We start from the raw sequence: 21639 nt of genomic DNA on the forward strand, positions 1-21639 counted from the left end.
CCATGGACAGGTAGCACAAGTGCTGGCAGATCTGACACCTCCGCTCCGACGTCTCCAACTGCAGCCACTTTCGAGGCTTTTTCTTCCCATCCGCCACCGTGCTGTTGCCGTCGTGGCTGCCGTAGCGCGCGGAGGAGTGGAGGCCGGCCTCGAACAGCTGCCTGCGCTGCCGCAGCTCCGTATCCCTGCCAGACACAACAGCAGGCCCGGCCTTCAGCAGGGGACACGCCACCCATCCAGACGCGCCCTCCCTCAGGGGACAGGAGCCCAGCTCCCCTGCCCACAGCCCTGCTGGGGACCCATTTTGCCGACTTATTGACACAGGGAGCATCGAGACAAGTGGCAAAAGCAACTTTTTTAAAGTGCACAAGGGGTTTTTCCTTTGTTCCGAGCCCAGGACACATTTAACAAACTATTTGTTGCCGTCATCATCAAAGGCGCGACCGACACGAGTGGAAATCCAGTGCCATCTGTCAGCACCGCCCAGAGCCTCTCCCCTGGGCAGGGAGAGACGTCCCGGAGCCACATGGTCGGGAGAAGAGAAGAGGGTTACACAGGAGGCCGGCACCACGCCCGCCCGGTCTGCTTCAGGATTAAGCAGTGCCACCAGTCCTGGGGACGAAGTCGGGGTGACTGGCCGGCCGCACAAGCTGCCCAGTGGTGGCGTCGGTCCCTCACCCCCCCCCCACACCCCAGGGGGCTGCAAGAGGGCCGAGCACTGCAGGCCGCTCTCCACGCGCTCCCCCATTTCCAGGGTGCAGAGCCGGGCCCTGATGCAGCCGGGCACCACTTCCCGCTGTGAGGCAGCCTCGCCGGCCAAGTACCGCGAGCACTAGCCCGCCGGGCGTCCAGAGCCCACCTTCCATCCACTCCCACAACGAGAAGGAACTCTTGGCACTGCACGTCTTACATCAGCACATCAGGAAATTCTGACTCCAAACGTCAAGCAGAGCGAGAGAAGGGGAAGTTTAAGCAGCACCACAGCCCAGAAAGTCGTCGCCCACCTGGCAAAGCACCGAGTGGGCCCTGCAGCCGTGACGGGACCCGCGACCGCGGGCAGGCAGGGGGTCTGTCTGCTCACCTGCCTCCCATCCCGCCCAGAGCCCCGAAGGACCCAGCTCTCTGGCCTCAGCCCTGGGGGGTCTCTCAGAACCCCGAGTGTGCGTTACCTGAGCTCATCCAGAAGGGATGAGATGGTGCTGAGAGTGGGGCCGTTCTCTTTCTTTGCTTCTGCCTGTGCGATCTGGTAGAGCAGCTTCTCCATGGAAAAGGGCTTGGCTATGTGGCGGCGCTTCATTTCCTGAAAGAGGAGCCGCACCCTTAGAGCAGGCTTTCATCACTAGGCAGCCAGCAAGGCTTTTCTCGGCGGAGGGGCAGGCAGGCAATCTGAATTTCCAAATTTTGAATTGCATTTGTATTAAAAGCTGTTGAAAACTGCACAACAATTCTGCTTACCTGTGAGAAAGGCACCACATACTAGAAAAAGCCACAGCACCTCGCCGCTGGCCACACTCAGAATGGGTGGAGATTTCCCATCCACTTATTCTACGTGTGCACCTCAGTGCAGTCGCCCCACTAGTGCAGGGGTCGGTCGGAAATGGGCCTCAATACAATGGTTTCATATACAAACCAACCCCCTGCAACTTCTCTTTCCCTGAAAAACCTTTCAGCCACCTCTTAAGCATTTCAAAGACACATTCCAAAGGGAACCCTATCTACAAACAGACACGCAGGCACAAGGCACGCACGCACGGCTGGCGGGCTTACCTTGGCGGTCTCAAAGCCCATGCTCGTCCACTGGGTGGTAGCAAAGTGCACGGTTTCCGAGACACTGTAGCCACAGCACACTTTGGACACAAAGGATCCCGGGAAGCAGACGACGAACTGGCCGCTCTGCTGCACGGTCCTGTGCACCTTGATCCCCTCTTTGCACAGCACCTCCGGGGAGATCTGGGGAGACAGGGCCAGGCTGAGGCACGCTCCCCTCCCTGCGCACGGACACCTGCAGAAGGGTCCTGCTCTCAAGGAGACAGATGCTGTGTTTCTCCTTCAGAAAATAAAAAGTCCTAATTCCCAAAACAAGGAGGAGGAGGTTCTAAATAGACACTGGCCCAAGTGAGCACACGCAGCCCCACGAGCCTTCCTGTCCCCACCCTGGCAATGCCAAGAGCAGGAAACGAGACAAATTTACAGGACCAGGAGGCTGCTAGGCCCATCTCCAAAGCCAGGTGGGCCAGGAGGCCCAACAGAGATGAGACCAGGCAGGGACCAGCAGGGGCCAGAGAAGCCCTGGGCTCAGCTGGTCAGAGCACAGCTCAGGGCGACAACTCTCAGGAACTCAGCAGCCCTGTGACTTTCTGAAGACAGGGTAGGAAGCCTTGCTCATTCCTGTCCATGGCCCAGTCTCCAGGTGCCCCACAGGTAGGAGCAGAGGCACAAGAGCCAGAGCGCCAGCCCCGAGCCCAGGGCCCCGCCAGCCTGCATGCACGACTCGAACAGGCGCATCCTGGCATCCTGTGCAATCTGACGGAAACTCAGTTTGGTTTTTATGCCAGAGGACCTTTCATTTTGGACCCCTTGAGGACTGATTTCACTTTGTCCTCTTTGCCTCGAGAGGCAGGTCGGTTAAGACGGTGATTTTATAAAACTGCTGAATGCCCCGCAGCAGAGTCCCCAGGAGGACCTGCGGTCCCTGCGTGGGGAGGTGGCTGGGCGGACGTACCATGACGTTGCTCTCCAGCATCTGCAGCCCTGGGGTCCCGTTGGCCTGCAGCAGGGTGTGGACCACATCCTCCAGCTTGTTCTCCTCCTCAGCAGGAATGCAATACCTGGGCGGCGGGGACACGGGGCAGGAGCAGAGGCTTGACTCGGCCCCTCTGTGCCACCCAATGCCATCTCCCCCAGGCACACGCACGTGCAGGCCTGCCAGGTGTTGCAGGGCCCAGGGGTGGCAGGGCCCCACCCTGGCAGACAGGGAGCCAGCCTGGCCTGGCGCTTGGCGCTGTCACCGCCAGCTCCCGCCTGCTTCCCACTGCAGTGGCACCGCTTCCGCCCAGCACGCAGCCAGACCGCAGCGCACCCGCGATGCAAGGCGCTCATCTCTTATGCAGATCTGACCCACTCAGTGAGCCAAAGAAGCTTCAAATCAAAAACAGATGTTCAGAAACTCCTATAAATCAGAACAAGGCACACTGCTGCAAACTCCCTGAGCCGCTGGTGAAGAAAGGCCTTGTCTAGCCCTCCCAGTCCCCAGGCCAGCATCGCACCCTCTCTCTGAAACAAGGATGAGGATTTGATGCTGTTCACACAACCAACATGCAACCGCCTCGGCCCTCTGGCCAGCAGGTGAGACCATCCCCCACTGTCCTGCACACCGCAGGAAGGAGCCGCGCCCGCACCCACCGACCAAGCTCTGGCTGACACACCCAGGGGGCCCTGGCCTTGCAGCCCCGTGGCATCCAGTCAGCGCCCCGCATCAGGCACACAGAGTGGCCTGGGGCAAGGCTCACAGATCCTCCCAGGAGGAGCTACAAAGCCAGCAAGGGTGTCAGGTGGAAGAAAAGGCTGATGATACAGGTGGCACTTAACCAACAGAAGAATCTGCAATAATCTAATGGCAATCACGGAGGCTGGCAGGAGTTTTTGCCTGTGTCCTCTATGTACCAAGGAGTCCACCGGGGTCACACTGCCACCCATGAGTCCCTGGTACTGCCCAGGGGCATGAAGGAGGGGGCCTCTTCCAGGGCTGGGGGTGTGGCTGCGACCTGCCCCACCCCGGGGTTGGCAGGCTGCACCGAGACAGCTGGGACGGGAGTGGAAGCCTCTGACAGGACTTCAGGCTGCCAAGCCAGTGACGCCTCCCCTGCCAGTAAAAGCAAAGGGGCGGCCTCCACCGGCCACTCCCAGCGGCTCCCTCTGCTCTCGGGCAGCCTTCCCCAGGTGCCTGTGACGAGAGCATTTTGCTTTGAGGCCAAATCCTGGTTTCAGTTGCTGAGTGAAGGCAATAGCCACATTTAAGTAAAGTCTTTAAACACTTACGCGACTTCAGTGCCAACATACTCTGTTCCTGATTTGCAATTTAAACACAGGGTTTCTAACCTAAATCACATGTTTTAAGAAAAGCCACACACCATAAAATTCTGTGATCACATCCCTGTTTCTTCTCGATTTCCCATCACTGGGGTTCCAGGGGGGAGCCTTTCAAAGAGCCCACAGGTTCTCGCGTTTCCCTACCTGTGACTCAACATTTAAGCCACTAAAAAGACACTGCCACCACCACCGAGCCCCGCAACGGCCACTTCACACCAGCTTCCTCGGATGAAGAAACCAAGGCTTCAGGTCGCAGGCCTGGGGGGCCCCGGGAATGGCCAGCAGAGCTGCCCCGTAGCCCGGCAGCTCCGCAGGGAGGAGGCAGAGCCGCTGTCCACGCCCAGCTGCCCGCGCTCGCCCCGCAGGCACCAGCCGGGCTCCCAGCCACCACAGCCCACTCGGGACAGCGACGACGGCCACCGTCCACAGCACACAGACCCATCCTGCCCAGGCTTCGACGGCACGACTCACGACGAAACCCAACTCGTGGACACTGTGCCGACGCTGGCTCCGGGGGGGAGAGCACTGTCCTAAGACTTCGTTTATTTTAATAAAGAATGCTAATCTCCCCATCGGGACAGCAAACACGGCCAACGGGGGGTGAACGTGATGCCGGTAGACGATCAGACACACGACACCTGATTATCTGCAGTCGTTTCCCATCTGCCGCCGTAAACACAGACGCCAGAGACCAGCCCCCATCAGGACTGTTCTAGTCAAGAGGATCACAGGCGGGGACCGACGCAGAGTGCCGCGCCACGCAACAGAGCAGGACGCACGGCACGCGCATCTCCACACAGCAGGAACGAGATTTTGCAAGTAAACGCTACTCCCCACGCAGCCCGACAGACGAGGAGACGCCGGCTCTGGAAAGACGCTGAAAATAACCACTCGCGAAATGCCACGCGAGCCCGGTTTATATCCAGCCATCAGAAGGCTGATGTGTTCACTACTATCGGTCCACATTTTGTGGCATTTTTACTACTGCTTCTTATCCCCAATATGAGAGACAAACCTGAACACACAAAGAAGGTTCTCCAACACCTTTAGCCACCCGGATGGGGGGTTCCCCGCAGGCCCCACCTAACATCTTAACATGAGGTCTGCACAGCCCCGCCCAAGCCCCGCGGCCGCGCACTCACCAAATGCAGTCAGCACCAGTGTGTAAGTAGTCAATGTATGGAAGGTGATTTTGGTCTCGAGACCAGCATGAGGTAGAAAAGACCATGCCAATGTTTAGCCAGGGAATAGTCACTCCTGAAACAGTGGGGGGAGGAAAAGGCATTTTAAAGCTCGGCAACAATGTCTCAAAGGAATAGTAATTAAAAATCACTTTCTTCTCCCAAAACAAGAAGAAAAAGAAATGGGATTCAAAGCCAGAGCAAACCCCGTGGGTAGACGTTATCTGCGCTTTCCTGCTTGCTATACAGAAGTGAAACCAAGAACGTGGGCAGGTTCAAAGCAGACGTAAAAGAACATCTTACGGAGTGAGCGAGGTGGGCAGCGGGAAGCTGACCATGATGACCTGTCAGTGAACCCCCAGAACAGCAGTGCCCAACCTGAAAACTCCCATGAGGGTTGGGGCAGAGGGCTCCCTGGCTCAGGTTGGAAATGAGCCTCTTCTGACAGGTTCCAGGACTCCTCTGGAGGCCCGGCCTTCCCCAGGACTGCAACCTCCACAACCCCTGACTTCCCGTGAAGTCTGCCAAGCACCCGTCACTTACGAGCCTACTGGCCGTCTTAGGAATTTAGGATTTTGGCTTATAGTAGCCTTAAGGAGCTGGGACTTCAGCAATAAAAGAGCCAATTTCAAGGTTCGAAGTTGGCCACTAAGCTTCCATCTAGCTCTAGACTCTGCAGTGTGGTTCATTCTTCCACATTTTTACTGACTTCATCAATTACGAGCTTATACCTCTTTCTGCCAAACATCAAAGTTTTCAATGAACGTGCTCTACACCTGAAGCCCCCGTCCCTCCCAGGCAACACTTGGAAGGGCCGCCCAGCTCTGGTTCTCGGTGGGTAGAAGTCACTGTCAAAGCTGCCCCGGGCAGGCTTACCAGGCACAGCACCGAGGTGACGCAGGATGGACCCTGTGTTATTGGGGAGGACGGTGAGGTTCCATCCGTGCCTGCAGAGGGAAAGACAAGGGACGTCACAGACTGCCAGGGGAAGGATGCCAGTCCCCAGGACATGGAGAGAGTCCAACCTTACCGTGAAAAGGGTTCTGATTTTCCCACTGGGAATCCGCTGCCATGAGTGTTGGTGTCCACCTTGCCGCAGTGCACTGCCACGTGGCAGTCCTTCTCTTCCACTAACCTCCAGTACTCTTGCTGCAGGGGAGGAAAGGGCCGGTCAGCAGGGCAGGGTGTCTGGGCCACAGAGCACAGTCCAACCTAACGACACTGGGGCACCAACGCCCGACAGAACAGACGCTGTGCTGCCTGGGGCTGCGCAGAGCGCCTCCCGCGGAACGCTGATTAACACGGCACCTCCGTGTGCGCTCAGAACCACCGAGAACAGGGTCTCACCTCGGAATCTGCACAGCTGTGTTCACAGAGGCTTTATTTCCCGCAGCCCGAAGGTGAAAGAAACCCAAGTGTGAGCCCACAGACGAAGGGATGAACAGAAGGTGGACCGTCCACACCACAGGTTACTGTGCAGCCTCTGAAGGATGGACATTCCGGCACATGCTACAGCTACGACACGGATGAACGTGGAGGACGTTATGCCAAGAACAGTAACTGCCAGTTTGGAAGAGCTGTCTAGGAGACTTTGACGTGTTCCATCGCAACAAAGAGGGGCGAAGGGTGGGTGAGAATGTGTCTGGATCACAGGTCGGCAGAGGTGCTCAGCTTCCCTTGGAGCCGGTCCTCCCCCTTCAGAGGCGCCTTTTCACCTTGTTTTCAGTTATTCCAGAAGCACATCATCATCTTCCCTAATCTCCAAAACCCCGTTAAGCTGGGACCACATTTGAGGAAGAAGCCCAACCAATAAGCACTCGGCATCATGTCGTACCATTCACCTCAGAGGAGTGACCCTAACAGTGTCGACGCAGGTCACCACGACACTGTGTGACTTCTGCAAAGTGGGGACCGGGATGGGTGACCAACGTCCACAAATCAAGGATGAATTCAACATCATTAAATGACTGGACTCCTGCAACAGACGTCCTTGAACAGAAGCAAGAGTCTAACTGAGCACGCTAAGCCTAGTCCCCGACGCTGCCACCCGTTTGCTGACACTGAGAGCAGCGGCCTCTGGTGGATCAATAAAGACGAGGGATGGGGAGGAAGGGACCCCTTAAGTACGGCCAACCGAGCTGCTGTCGACCAGTGAGAGAAAAGCCCGGCCATTCTGGGAAGACACGGAGCACAGAAGCTAGGCAGCCCTGGACTGAAATTTGAATTTTAGCAAATCTTCTGTGTTTAAATATTTACAAAACTGCTAGAGTAAAATCCAGACGTTCAGAGGGAATTAATGCCTGAATAGGAAGCTGTACAATGAGCTAACCTTTCTTATGCCTTCGGGAGACTCTCACAAGGACAGGGCCGTACAACAAAGGTCTCTCTTTCCTGCGTCCATGCCCAGCCCCAGAAACTCCGGCTTCCTCCACCTGACATCTCTACCACAGATGCCACACACGCCCCAGAAGCAGCCACAACGGCCACACGTGTCCTGGAAGCAAGACTCCGCTGACATCGTGGCTGATGGCAAGCGAGGTGGGGGTTGCTCCGGCGCAGTAACCACAGCCACAGGGCCGGGGCGGGGCCAGGCCACAGCGTGGGGGTCGACAGCTGCACCCCGGGTACAGAGCTAAGGCACGTCAGCAGAGACCGAAGTCCTGGGAGTCAGATGAAAACGGTGCTACAAAGTAAACATCAGACTCCCCAAACCAGGAAAGCAGGCTTGAGCTCCAGTTTCGATGTCCTGGGCTCTGACAGGTGCCATCAGGAGATGTGACACCATGTGCCACCCATGCAGGGGGCACAGCTGTCCTGAGCATTGAAAGTCTCACCTGGGAAACCACAGGATGGTTGAACGCCTGGTGGTCAGCAGGTACACACGGGACAAACCCAGACCGGATTTTACTTTAAAGAGTGGCACATATCATTAAAGAAACAGAGGTGTGACCAGAAGCCTGTCACAGGCCAGGAGTCAGCACAGACCTCCTTCCTGCTCCCTGGCCAGCTGCTGCCCCTCACCCGAGAGCCGGGTTTGGTCTCTGTCCCTTTACACAACCACGGGCTGCTGAGCCCAGCGACGTCAGCAGCTGGAAGTTCACACGGACTCAGACGGGCACTGGCCGGGGGAGGTAAACAGACAGATCCGGTCTCCGTCCCGCAGCGCCTCGCACAAAGCCTCCCCCTAATTGGTCTGGGCACAGAAGTGCTCACTGTCTTCCCAGCCTCGTGCTAACTCAAAGAAGAGAGTTGGCAGAAACACAAAAATGGCAACCTGCCAATCCCATTAAATAAAAAATAGGAGAGAAGAAAAAGCACAACCGTGGTTTCAAGGGATTCCAAACATTCTCTTGCATAACAGACACACGGAGGGCAGGCAGGCGGCCAGAACCCACCCCAGACTGGGCATATCCCCACCTTCGTCACACTGTCGTTGGCTTCTGAGCAAGTTCAGATGAACCTAAGTCAAAACTCCGGCTGCCCCGGCACACGCTCCACACGGAGGACACACGCTGCCCCATCAGGGTCCCTCCAGCACTCGGGCTCCAGGGAGCAGGCGGACAGGGCTCCCTGGCTCCGGCACCCCAGGAGGCCACCCTCGCTCACCTCGATTTCAGCTGGTGCAGGCTCCTTGCTGAAACACATGTTCATGATATTTCTCGCTGTTCGATAAAAAGTCGTTAGGGAAACAGACCTTCCCTGAAAACAAAACAAAAACAAGAGTAAAGCTTAAGAATCACAGCCGAGCCCTCCTCCAGTTAGGCCACACACCTGTCCCAGCCTCTGCCCAAGGCTTCCCCAGGGCTGTGGGCCACATCGTGCCCTGAGTTAACGACAAGCAGAGAAGGCAGAGAAATACTCTCCCGAAGATTCGCAGCGCGGAGAAGGGGAGAAGGATGGCTCCACCAGCCGCTGCTGCCACGAGAGGCAAACTGGCCGTTACCTGCCAGAGATAGGCTGCCAACCTAGAGGCCACGAGCAGATGCCCTTGGGAAGCACAAGAGGCCACTTCCAAGGCACTCTGTTTAGAAAGTATCTGTGCTTCAGGGAGACCCTGCACGGAGGGAAGGAAGAAGCTCGCCGGTGAAGAAACTAATGGCAACTATGACCTGATGGAACTCATGTCCAGGGACCCCAAGCCTGGAGGCCCCGAAAGACAGACACTAGGCAACTTCTACACCTGAGAGTCCCCACCACATGAAAATGGCCACAAGCACCTTAATCTGAAGGTGCAGCCTGGTCACTCACCTGCCAAAGAAGTCACCGCTGCCCTGTCAGCATCTCTCCCAGCAGTGCCCCTTGTCACCCTGTTCCCAATAGCATCAAGGTGCTCTGCTCGCTCTGAGAGAACAGCTGAGGACACCAGCCCGGGAATCTGGAGTTGGCTCCTGCCCTCAGCTACCACAAGAGCCTGGTTCGTCTCCTGGAGGCTGCGCCTCCTAGACGCTCGCCTGCCCTCCCTCTCCACAGGGTGTGTTTGCTCCTTGAGTCTAGAAACGCTGACCGACACCCACTGTGCACCGCACCGAACTCTACAGGCTGGAGATCGAACAGTGCACAAAACAGACAGCACCTCTGGCCTCGCGGAGCTTCTGCCCTGTCTGGAGAACACGCCCTCAGAGAAACAAAGAGGGCTGTGGAGTGCGAGGGAGGGCGCAGCGAAGGCTTCCCTAACGAGCGTCCCCACGAAAAGTGACAGGGCTAGAACAGGCCCCGGACTCCTCCTGCCACTGGACCAACAGGCCAAGCAGCTGGCACGGAGACGCTGGCATCTGGCTTCTCTCCCGCAGCGCGAGGGACTGGACAGGGTTCTGACTACAAGAAAATATTCCCAGGCAGTTCCAAGCCTTTCCTGACATTCTGGCCATTACAAAGCAAGAAGCAGCTACAAGGAGGGACGGAATTTTGCGCTGACGCAGAGCGCAATGGACAGAGGCAGCACACAACAGTTAACGGCCAGGACACTGGTGGCCACGGAGAGCCGCCCGCTCCCCGCAGGCGGACGGCAGCTGGGGAGCATCGCCACGGCCACCTCGCCGAGCTCCCATCCATGTCTGCACTGAAATCTAAAAATACTCTTAGTGTTACAGCTCTTCTAGAATTTGTCTAGCAGGTTTTCTGGTCCTCACTGGAAGACCCCCCCTCACCCCCCCACCAAACAATAAAAAATAAATTAAAAATTAAAAAAATAAGAATACTCCTGACAGGGTATTTTGAAACAAAAGCAAAAAACCCTCTTACTCAGATCTAACACACGCTCACAGAATTGGCCCTTTTAAACAAACATCGACAATATATCGTTTCATTAGTTGGCTATTCAGACACAGGATTAACGAGTGGCTTTAACAGGAAAAGATTCTCACCAAACATTCGGGAAACATGGGATTAAGGTGCCCAAGAATGTACCCAGAGCTTACAGTCCCTGGGCCACCTTCTGCCTTCTGGTGAAAACATTTCGGAAGTACAAGGAGGCTGCTGACCAACGGCTGCAGGAGCTGCTCTGCCAGCCCCCAGCCCTGGCTCCACCAGGCAGCGCGGGCAGCGGGAAGGGGGTCTCGAAGCAGAGAAGGCCAGACCCTCTCCAGATCTAAGACCAGAAACACTCCTACGCAAACAGGGCAGCTCTTTCCAGAAAAGCAAGGGCTAAAGCCTAGGAGAGAATTCAGAGTGCAGTGAGCGCAGCCTGAGGTGGGACTGCCCGGCCTGGACTTAAAGGAAGACAAGTCCAGGGGACAAGTCGGACTCCTGCTCTGCGTTTCTGAAGCACGTGATGGAATCAGAAGCCTGCATCATCTCAACTGCAGGGGACAGGCCAGAGCCTGCAGCCCTGGGAGCGTGGGTTGGGCGAGGCTATGAGCAACAGCAGTGGCAGAAATGCACCCGTCCAGACACTCCTATGGCTCACTGGGCTGAGACCTCACCAGAGGAGCACAGTCCCTCCACAGCCCCCCGCCAATAAATCCAGAACTGGGATCCCAGGGGGCAAGACAGTGTGCCAAGAAACTCAGCAGGGACCTCGGCATGGAGGTCAGAGCTGGGCTCTGCCAGCTGGGACCAGTGCCCTGCTGCACACCGGCAGACCCGGGCAGGGAGGCACCCCACGCCTTGCTTCAGAGCCAGGACAGATGGGAGGGCTGCCGAGGAGAGCCAGCGCTGCAGCCTTGCTTCTTGGAGGAGCAAGTCTTCTCAGGATGACCTGAGCTGCGACAAGACCTGGCAGAACTGGGGAAAACTCTGCTACGTTTTTACTTTGCCAGTCTCTCCCCACCTCCTCCCTCCACAGGGCCTTCCTGGTGAGACCTGCGTTGATAGCTCTATCAAAGATGTCTCAGCAGGAAGGACCTAGCCACACAGGGCTGGAACACGGAGGCTGGGAGCTGAGCAGAATGGGAAAAGGGAGAGAAAACGAGCGCTCGGAGCCCACGGAGGGTCTCGTCAGGGAGACCCCAGCAGGTCAGACAGCTCTCACGCACCGGGTGAGATGGGGGTGCTCAGAGCAGCAGGCACAGAACCGTGGACACGGGGGAAACTAAACACGCCCCCTAGTCTGGCACAGGGGAGCACGTGCAAGCATACACACACCGTTTAACAAAAAGGAAACCCGAGCAGGCACACGTGGACTAATGGCGTTATCCTGGAGCAGGTCTGCCCCCACCTAGCTCTCTCGACGCCCCCTCACACCACGTGACATGTTACGTCTATGTTATGACCAAGTAAGAAGGCCCTCGCCAAATGCCGACACCCTGATACTGGACTTCCCATTCTCAAAAACCAGGTGTCAATAAATCGCACGATGTTCGTTACAAATTGCCCGACCTGTGGTACTCCGCCGCGGCAGCACGAAAGGGACTAAGATGGTGTCCTCACCCTGCACAGTGGCAGCCCCTCCCCCACTCCACCAGGGCGCCGAGGGTGCCCATCGTGCGCGCACCCTCCCATCCGTCCCCGCGAGCGGGCGTGGGTGCTCCGCAGAGCCAGGGCTGCGCGGTGTGAGGGGCAGCGCGCAGGAGGCCCCTACCTTGTAGATGCACTTGTGGAAGTCGTTGAGGACGCCTTTGTCCTCCTCCTCCTCCTTGACCACTTCCTTTTCCTGAGCGAAGAGTCGCCGCCGGCCTGTCTTGAGCTGGGCCTGGCCCACCTCCTTGAGCTTGCTGCGGAAGCCGTTCCTGGGGGTCACGCCGTGGATGAGCCCGTTCTTGGGCTCGAAGCGGGGCAGGGGGTGGAACTTGTGGTGGTCGTTCTCCGTGTGGCCCTCCAGCGGCCCCTTGCGCTTCTCCAGGATCTCCTTCTCCATCAGCACCTCCTTCTCCAGCCGCCGGTGCTCCTCGGGGGACAGGGAGTCGTAGGAGAGCAGGTACTGGCAGTAGGCCTCCTGCAGCTTGGCCAGCCGGTCCTGGGCCGTTTTGGGGATGCGCAGCATGTCTGCTAGTTTGTTCCATTTTTTGAGGTCAGTCACTTGCTGCATGCCGCCCATCTCGTTAATCAGCCGGAAAAAGCAGGCCAGGTCGAGCTCACAGCCTCCTGGACGGTGAGGGGGAACACAGGGCACGCCTGGTGAGTAAGGACACAGACAAGACCTTCCTCCCGGGACCGACAGCTCCCTAACACCTGCCGCCCGCCAGGACTCCGCCAGGCTCCAGGGCCAGAGCAGCAAACAGCAGGCTGACCGTCATGGAGAGACAGATGTCACACAGTGACGGGTCACGGCCAAGTGCTACGAAGGCAAAGCAGATCAACGGGCTGCTGTCTTGGGGGGTGATCAGGGAAGGTGTGGGGCAAGGCGGTGTTTAAGCAGGAGCATGGCTGGGAAGAGGAGAGAGCTGGCTGTGGGGTATGTGGGGAGGAACATCCCAGTGGGACGCACAGCAGTGCAGGCTGTTCTCCCACACCTGGGGGCCAGTGCAATGAGAAGAGAAACAGATCCCTGGCCCGGAGTGGGCAGGGCCCCGTGGTGGCACCCACGCCCCAGCATCACACGGAACAGCTGTGATGTTGGACATCATAGATACACGATGCTTGTTACCAATGCCCACTCCCCTTCTAAACCTCCAACACCCTCTCTCTCACAGGAGCAGAATTTATTATCAATCCCGCTAGATTTGCAGGGCAAAGGGCAATGTCTGCATGACGGCACAGCGCGGTCCATCTGTCCCTCGGCCCCTTCCCTCACCGCCCAGCCAGGGGAAGCGTACTTCAGAAGGATGTGAGGCTAGTTCTTGCTGCTTCTCTTGATCAAATGACAGAGCGGTACAAATGTACATCAAAATATTAGTATTTTTAAATGTACCCCCAGTAACTGCACCTAGATGGGAACTGGGAAAGCAACTTCCTTGGCCAATAAAGGGGAGGGAGAAATAGTCCAAAATAATTGTTAACAAAATGCTAGATGAGCGAAGTACAAATTAAGACAATTTTGAATCTTCAGAGGTTAGGGATGTATTTACATCAGAAATAGAAGTGAAAGCAGGCGTGGCTCCGGCTGACCTCTCTGGCCTGAGACCAATGTCAGTGCACGGAGAAGGCCAGTCCTGCAGACACCTGGCATCTTGGGACCCTCCAGAGGAGCCCTGGCCCCTGCAGGGGCGGGAGCACAGTGGCCTGAATTTCACTAGCTCCACTTGGTGCACAGTGGCGGGCTGGTTTGGGTGTGGACCACGGTCAGCCTTGGATGAGGAGGACTAAGATCCCAAGATGCCACAACTCATCGCAGGTCTTACGCGCTGTCAGAGTCACAGGTGGGATTCAAAAGGGGGGAGGTCTCGGCAATCAGGACCTCTTCCTCCGAGGGCTGGTGGCATGCCACCTCGTCTTGTAGAGGTAGACAAAGAAACCAGTCCCCCCCAACTGTGTCAAACTGGCTCAGAACACGGGTCAAACTGCAAGGGGGGATATCCACCCTGTATCTTTCTCTGTAAGTGGATCGTGAGAACCAGAGTCCCTGAAATCACACTGTGCCTGTGAAAAAGTTCTTCATGGAATCCTCATGCACTGCGATCACCCCGCTGCCCCCGCCACAGCGGCGCCCCCTGGGCCGCACACCCCCCTGCACAGATGCAGAAGGTGCCTCCACTGTGGGGGACTGAGGGGAAACTACTTCAGAGCGATTAGGTCCCCTCCACTGCTAGAAGGCCGAGGGCCTACGCCTGAGGGCTCCATGGGTACCAGGCCAGGTCAGACTCCTCAGACTGTGAGAAGCCTCGGACTTGAGGATGGTGGCAAAGAACAAAAGCAAACACGCCACAGGGAGGCGCCTGCTTGGCCTCTGGGGCTGGGTGAGGGGGTCAAGGTCGAAAGACAATCGACTCTGGAAAGAAGGTCCCGGCTGTCATTACGACGTCGACGTCACCTGTGCCCCACAGCTGCACCAGCCAACTAGCAGGTAGGGGACGCGGAACGTTTCCCTCTCGTCCACAGGTCTCCTGCAGCCATGAGGACTCAGCGAGGTTCCCTGGCCCCCCTGCGGTCACTAGGTGGCCCAAGTGCTTACTAAGGGCGTGGCGACGGGCTGGTGCACAGGTACGCACACATGCGTGGCTGTCCCCTCACCACCACCTACCACGTGCAGTCCCCCAAGAACAGACCACAAACCAAATCAAGTGATTCTCACTCGGGCTTTAGCCCTGGCAGGCACCTGGCTGAGAGAAATGATGAAACCTCCATCTTGCAACAAAGCCCACCCTGCTGCCAATTCTTGACACTTAAAGGAGGATTGCTAAATGTCTCCCTGCCTTTCAAATTTGGGGATCTCCAAAATGGAGGCCACCCTGTATCCTTTCATGGTCTGGAGCTGAGAGGGGAGTGTGGGACCCGCCCCAGCTGTGCCCTGCTCTGCAGAACCCACGCAGCCCCGACAGAGCCAGCTCCTCCTCGGTCCTGCGTCCTCAGTGCCAGGACAAGGAGAGGCGAGAGGGGAAGGACAGCCACGGGAGCACCGGCGACAGGCCCTGTCTGGGACCCACCCGGGGCGGCGTGGATGCACATTGACTGCAGGATTCACCGTGGCGAGTTTTGCAGCTGTCCCAGCCAGAGCTGCACTTCATCCCTTGACAAGGAACTGGCTGGACACTAGAGAAACTGAAGCTCAAGGAAAAATGAAGAGGAAGGAGAGAAAAGGATAAGAAGGATGAACAAAATGGCCTGAAGTCTAGCAGAGGAGAGGGTTATCCACCCCCCAAGTATGTACGCTGAAGCCGTAATCCCCCAGAACCTCGGGATGTGAGTGTGTTTAGAGGCAGGGTCTTGGGAGAGGCGACTGAGTTAAAATGAGATCATTAGGGGGGGTCTTATAAGGCATCCTTGTAAGAAGGGGAGATCAGGACAGACACACGGAGGATGACCGTGTTGAGGACACAAGGAGAAGATGGCCGTATGCAAGCCAAGGAGGCCTCAGGAGAAACAACCCTGCCCACACTTTGCCCCCTGACTTCCAGCCTCCATCACCATGAGGCATTTCTGTTGCTAAAGCCGAATAGTTCGTGGCACTTTGTCGTGGGAGCCCCAGCAGAATCCAGCGGGGCAGCAGTGTCCCTTCCCAGTCTCCCTGGACCCTGCTCTGATCCCAGCAGCGTCAGGCAGCAGGTGACAGCCCGGCTGGGGCTGGAACGCAGAGGGGGAGCCCACGCAAGATCTAAAGCCCCAAACATCAATGCTCTTCCTGCCACCAACGCGCAGAGCCCGGGGAGGAGGGCCGCAGGCGGCGCTGAGCAGGGAATAGCTGAGGCAGGGGAGGGGAGCTGGAGCTTCCGCGAGGGAACGTGAAGCCTGTGCAGGGGAGCCACAGGGACCGGGTGGTGGCAGGAAGCCCTCCTCCCAGGGAGTCCCCCCACCAAGACCTCACCTATGAGCGGAAGCTCGTCCATGGTGATGCCCTGAGATCTGAGGTGCTTCTTGATGCAGGCCAGCCGCTGCACGTTGGGGCCCCAGCGCCGGCCCAGCTTGTGGATGTGCTGAATCTGCGTGACAAACCGCATCTCATCGTTGAGCTTGCACTCGGGTCGCCAGTCCGGAGGGGGGATCACCCTGCACATCCCGAACTTCTCCACCTGAGCGCGGACCGACTCGATGTAGATGAGCGGGTCGTGGAACTCCTTGGCAGAGGGCCTGAGGACGGGGATCTCGTCCATGGCCGCCCACCCAGCCTTGCCGCCACCCTTCTCGGCCTTGGCCGAGTCGTGCGGCTTGTGCAAGGGCTCCGGTTGCGAGGTAGAACGATTTTCACAGGAGGCGCCGTCCGCCTTGCCGTGTGCTTGTCTGCCTGGCGTGCTCTTCCCGGCCGTGGCCCGCTTCGGCCGGTTCCTCTCCAAACTTCGCTCGGGCACTTCCTTCTTCACGTGTCCGTTCAGCAGAGCCTTCTCAGCCGGGGCCTTTTTGCCGGGGCCGTCGGCAAGGCCGGCCGCTCCTTTCATTTTCTTGGGGGGCGACTGCGGCTTTTCCGCCTGGTGTGTCTCTTCCAGTCTCCTCTTGGAGTTCCGCAGCCCCTCCCGCAGCTGCCGCCCCCCCACCTCCTTAGTGCATGACTTTGGGTTCAACCTGCCACTGACCTTGAGGCCATTGACGGCGGGCCCGGTGGACTTGGACGCCCCCCCGAGGGATAGCACCTGTTTGCGGGTTTTTGCATTGCTACTTTCAGTTTTCCCTGAGATTGTGTGGTTGACGGCGGAACTGGGCTTGTGGTGATTGGGTTTGGTTTCCTTGACCAGTTCTCTCTTGGCTTTGGTGTATGTGACAGCCCCCTTAGTCACCGTGGCAGTGTACTTCACAGTTTTGGATGGTGAAGGTCTGACTTCGCGCATCTTTTTGGCACTGGTCGCACCTGCACCCAGAGATGACATTCGCGTGACTCCATTTACCTTAGACACCTGTGGGGCAGCAGAAGCAGAGGGGAGCAGAATTAGTACCCGCCAAGGCAGCAACCGGCCCGCACGTGAGGAGGCGCCAGGAGTCCACTCACGGTAAGGAGAGACGTGGGGATACCAGCGACGGGAAGCAAAACACACGTCCGAGAATCAGACTGTGACGTCTAGTTTCCGAAGCTCTGCACAACCATACACCTGTCTGTCTGCACAAAAGCATGCAGCCTGCCCCAGGTCCCCCCGGTGGGGTTTTCTGGATGTGTTTTCACATCTGTTTCTGGCTCTTCCAGAAAATGCGGTGTTTCGCAGTTTCACCACATGCCTCACACTCACTTGTCTTGGGTTTTTAAGAGTTCACAACTGAGAAATTCTGCCCATTTGGGGGAAATGCGGACACACACGTGTACCTGTTCCAGGAAAAGACGTGTCTGCTACTCTGTGTGTGATCTATGCAGCAGCACAACCTGCCCACAGAGCTGAAAACTCTATGTGGCTAAAAAGAAAAAGAAAACAAAAGTACCATGGAAGGAAAAGCACAACAGCACTTGTGGTTTGGCTGGAAGTCACAGGCCTGGCCCAGAGGCGTGGCTGCCACCTGTCAGCGGCCGCCCTGTGTGCCGTCCGCTTGGAGACTGAGCCCTGTAAGGGCCTCCCCGGATGGAAGATGGATCCCCGACCTCGACGATGAAGCAAAACATGCCCACCCGTCTTCTGCACGTGCGGCTATTTTCCCACCCTCAGCAGACTTCCACGTGAGCTGGGCACACACAGGCAGCCTCTCTGCACTGGCTGTCACACTGCTTGGACAGCAGAGACAGAATGACAAAGGGGGCCGCAACAGGGCTGCAGTGCGGCTCGCTGGTTTCCGAAGAGATGTCTTCACAACTCTGCTGCGACCCAGCTGAGTGGCCTTTGACACGTCACTTAACCTCATGGGCATCACCTTTCATCTAAGAGATGAGTTTAAAGTCAGGGATTCCAGGGTTTTATAACCACCGCCATCTTGAAATGAAGCAGCCTAGAAACCACATTACTGAGAGACATAGAGCTGATACAGCCCGAGAGAAGGTGCCAGGGCGGAGACAGCTGCATTTCCAGTCAGGAGTGTTGACTGCACGCACTCATGGACATGCACTCATGGGCACCATGATGCCCAGTGCCACCAGGAGGCTGTGCAGGCAGCCCCGACCACTAGTGGCAGGTCCCCAGAGGACAGGGCCTGAGCCTTAGTAACCTCTGCACTGAGCCCAGGCCCAGCTCAGGATTAAGCACAATTTGCTTAAATGGGGGAGTGGAGGAGCTCAAACTTGGGGCAAGCACCCAAACCAGTGGCTCTCAGAATCCCCTGGGGGACTTGTCACAACAGACCACTGGGCCCAGCCCTGGATTCAGTGGTCTGGGACGGGGCCTGAGGACGCACATTTCAAACCCGTCCCAGGTGATGCTGTGCTGCTGGTCTGGGGGCTGCACTTTGAGAAGCCCTGAGCCAAGTCTCAGTAGAAGTTTATAAAAACAGAAAAGTAAAGAAGCCACTAAGACTCATATCTCTGAATATGCTGCCTATTACGTGTGGTCCCAACAAAGCCATAAGTTCTTGGTAGGACATCCTCTCTCATGGGCCAATACCAGGGTACACGATGGCCGCCAGCCTCAGTATTTAGAGGGAGGGAAGCCCCTCTCCGGGCCAGACCCTTGGGCCTGCCCAAAAAGCTGCAGGAAGGCCCAGGACCCCCATCCTGCCTCCCAACCCTGCAGCCAGCCCATGAAGACATGGGACTGGGAGAGGCTGGAACAAATAATGGGAAACTCCGGGCGGGGGGCCTGGCAACAATAAATTAAAAATGAATTTGTAAAACCAGAGGGTGAAGGCAGATAAGAATTTACTGTGGTAAGTACCACTACTCGGGAAGAGGAGGTATGGAAAAGAATACAAATACCTCTCATTTTTTAATTGTTTTTTCGAATGCTTCTATTGACTAAAACCAAAACAAGACAAAACACTTAGAAAAACAAAAGCACATAGTAGACTCCAGCTGTGGCTAATCTTTATTTCCAACATCAAAGACTCCAGGAGGGCAGGTGCACACGGACCTCAAGTATCATGGGTCTCAGAAGGGCTCGCTCTCTATTCCTGAGAGCGGAGGACAGCCCAGTCTTCTTCTCCATCTCCTTTTAACCCTCAGGGGTGCACAATGCAACTAAATCTCTTCTTGCAGAAGGGGAATTGCCTATCACAATGGCAAGCTCCGGACGGTGCCAGAATAACCAACTCCTACAGAGAGGTCCGGCCTCTTGCCGAGTTTAACTCAGTGCTTCTCAAACCTGGGACCGTGAAAATCCTGTGGCAGCTTTAAACTAACGCAGATTCCACAGAACCTCCCTGACAGATTCTAATCGGTGAGGAGAGAGGACGGCAATCAGTGTTGCAAAGCTCAGATGGCCCGGTGTTCCCACAAATCCTTTGGGCCTGCTTTTCCCCAACGCCACTGTTCGTACGTGGGGGTTTGGGAGCCAGGGTGTCTCATCTCTTGTATTCTGTGTCAAATATGAGTGCAAGGCCCTGTATCTATCCATTCTGGCTTCTTGGGTCACCTGAGTTAAATTTTCTGCATAGTGGAATTCTATTTAAGTGTGTCACAATCTTCAATTGGCAAAAGGATCATCTGGTTGCATACATATTTCTATAAACCTAAATACAGCATTATTGCCAAGCTATACATTCAACTAACTTGCTCTATGAGAAAAATGAGTTGCCATATTCATTTTCTCACTATTTTAGCAGTTATCTTCAACACTATCCAACCAAGTATCATGCATGCCCGTCCATCTGACAAGCTCCAAGACTAAATGGATCTGACCCGCAACACCATGCAGTTTAATTTAAGGAGAAATAAAGTACACACATTAGAGAAAGGGCATGTGTCACTGGCCATCTTCCCTCTCCCCACCAAGAGCCCACCCAGTGGCTGGGTTCTATGCCCATCGAGAGGCCATGAGGCAGCTAACACAGGAAGCAATCTGTCCCACTAGCTGTGCCATGTGTCCTAAAGGTAGGGATAAAACAGAAAAACAACCCAGCCACGTCCATTGCTGGTGAAAAACTTGGGACCCACCAATCCAACACGGATACGCCTTTCCTTAGCCTGTACTAAGGACCCAATGCGTAATCAGTACCAAAGAAAACAAAAGAATGGAGGAGGGCACCATCTTACCTTGTCACTGAGGCTCTCCCCCCAACCACTTCCATAGCAATTAAAACCATGCAGCCCCAGTCATGCCAGCCAGCACACCATGAGGGAGGTCTCCGGTCACCACTGTGTGTCCTGAGTCGTGTCCACATAGGAGCACAAACGAGAAGTCATCCGAACCCACTGGGTTCGTCTGAACCCACAGAGGTGGCCTATGGCAGGACTCTCAAATGTGCAACAGTTAACATATTTCAGCCAAGCAGCTCTGTATAAACTCTTCAAGTTGCTCCTGCTCTCAGATCTGGCAGCCTACTTCCCCCAGCCCCCAACCCAGCTCTGCTCAAAGTGAGGTGTCTACAGCTTGTTCTCCGTGGCCTGTAACCACCCACCTGTCACCTGTATCTCGGGTGATCCCAGACACACAATATTGAGGTTTAGAGCAACCAGTCCCAGTCATAAAAGCATGACCGCAATTTAACAGGCAAGGCTGAGAGCTGAGGGCATTTTCAAGTTACATTCAACTGGACTAGTACTTACAGTGTCCCAGATAAACAACACTTCATTCTTCTTGCACGAGGGATGTAAGGTGAGGCATATGAAAGCCTAGGACATCCGGCATTCCTTCTAGACATTGTTCTTAGTAACAGAAATTCCATTTGCCGAACTGCTACCCGTGTACCCTCTGATCGTGCGTGCTTACTGTAAAAATATAACCCCCCCAACCCGTTACTAGTGTTTCCCCACCCCACCACTCACACACACAATGCTCAAATCAACTCAACTCAGTATGATGACAGATGAAAAGGAAAAACTCGCATTTCCAAGGCAGAGCAGAAGATGAGAAATGACTCTGTCATGTTTTTGGTTAACTAAGCAAAAATGCTGTCCTCAGTTCAACCAGGCTCCACTGTGTCAAGCCCTGATTCCCCACGAGAGGGAGCCATTGAGCTGAGGCCTTTGCTAAACTTTCAAAACGGAGCTGGAGCTGCCAGAGTGTTTCTTTAGGGGAAGTCCATTTGGACTTTAAAACTGGAACTAAAAAACATAAGAGCCCACACAGAAGCGAGCGACAGTGGACATGCAGCGAAACACGGATGGGGAAGGAAACCCTGCACAAACACAGACCACAGAAGCAGGACAGAAAGGAGCCCTTCAGCCAGGCCAAGGCCAACGCTCTCTGAAAGGCAAGGCTGAGTTCTGGCGAGGCCCCTTGATGTATTTATAACCCCACCGCCCACTACAGGCAACATCCCTGACTCAGAAATACCACACCACAAACAAGTGCAACTCAAACTGCAAGTATAATCCAGTGAGCAGCAGAATAAAACC

The 21639-nt window shown here is 56.1% G+C and overlaps 1 protein-coding gene across 2 annotated transcripts in view; it reads right to left on the reverse strand.

The window, feature by feature from the left end:
- The window catches only part of JARID2 (jumonji, AT rich interactive domain 2), a 135703-nt gene that overhangs the window by 9182 nt on the left and 104882 nt on the right, over positions 1 to 21639 (reverse strand). For both annotated transcript variants that reach the window (XM_012643267.1, XM_012643266.1), the window contains 10 exons: positions 16108 to 17128; positions 12289 to 12791; positions 8877 to 8969; positions 6301 to 6419; positions 6147 to 6217; positions 5232 to 5346; positions 2723 to 2828; positions 1768 to 1950; positions 1170 to 1300; positions 2 to 185 (listed from right to left, as the gene is read on the reverse strand). In XM_012643267.1, coding sequence (XP_012498721.1) covers positions 2 to 185; positions 1170 to 1300; positions 1768 to 1950; positions 2723 to 2828; positions 5232 to 5346; positions 6147 to 6217; positions 6301 to 6419; positions 8877 to 8969; positions 12289 to 12791; positions 16108 to 17128 — 2526 coding nt within the window. The remainder of the gene's footprint in view (position 1; positions 186 to 1169; positions 1301 to 1767; positions 1951 to 2722; positions 2829 to 5231; positions 5347 to 6146; positions 6218 to 6300; positions 6420 to 8876; positions 8970 to 12288; positions 12792 to 16107; positions 17129 to 21639) is intronic.

The sequence above is a fragment of the Propithecus coquereli genome, unplaced genomic scaffold (assembly GCF_000956105.1).
Source record: "Propithecus coquereli isolate 6110/MARCELLA unplaced genomic scaffold, Pcoq_1.0 Scaffold194, whole genome shotgun sequence".
Taxonomy (NCBI): domain Eukaryota; kingdom Metazoa; phylum Chordata; class Mammalia; order Primates; family Indriidae; genus Propithecus; species Propithecus coquereli.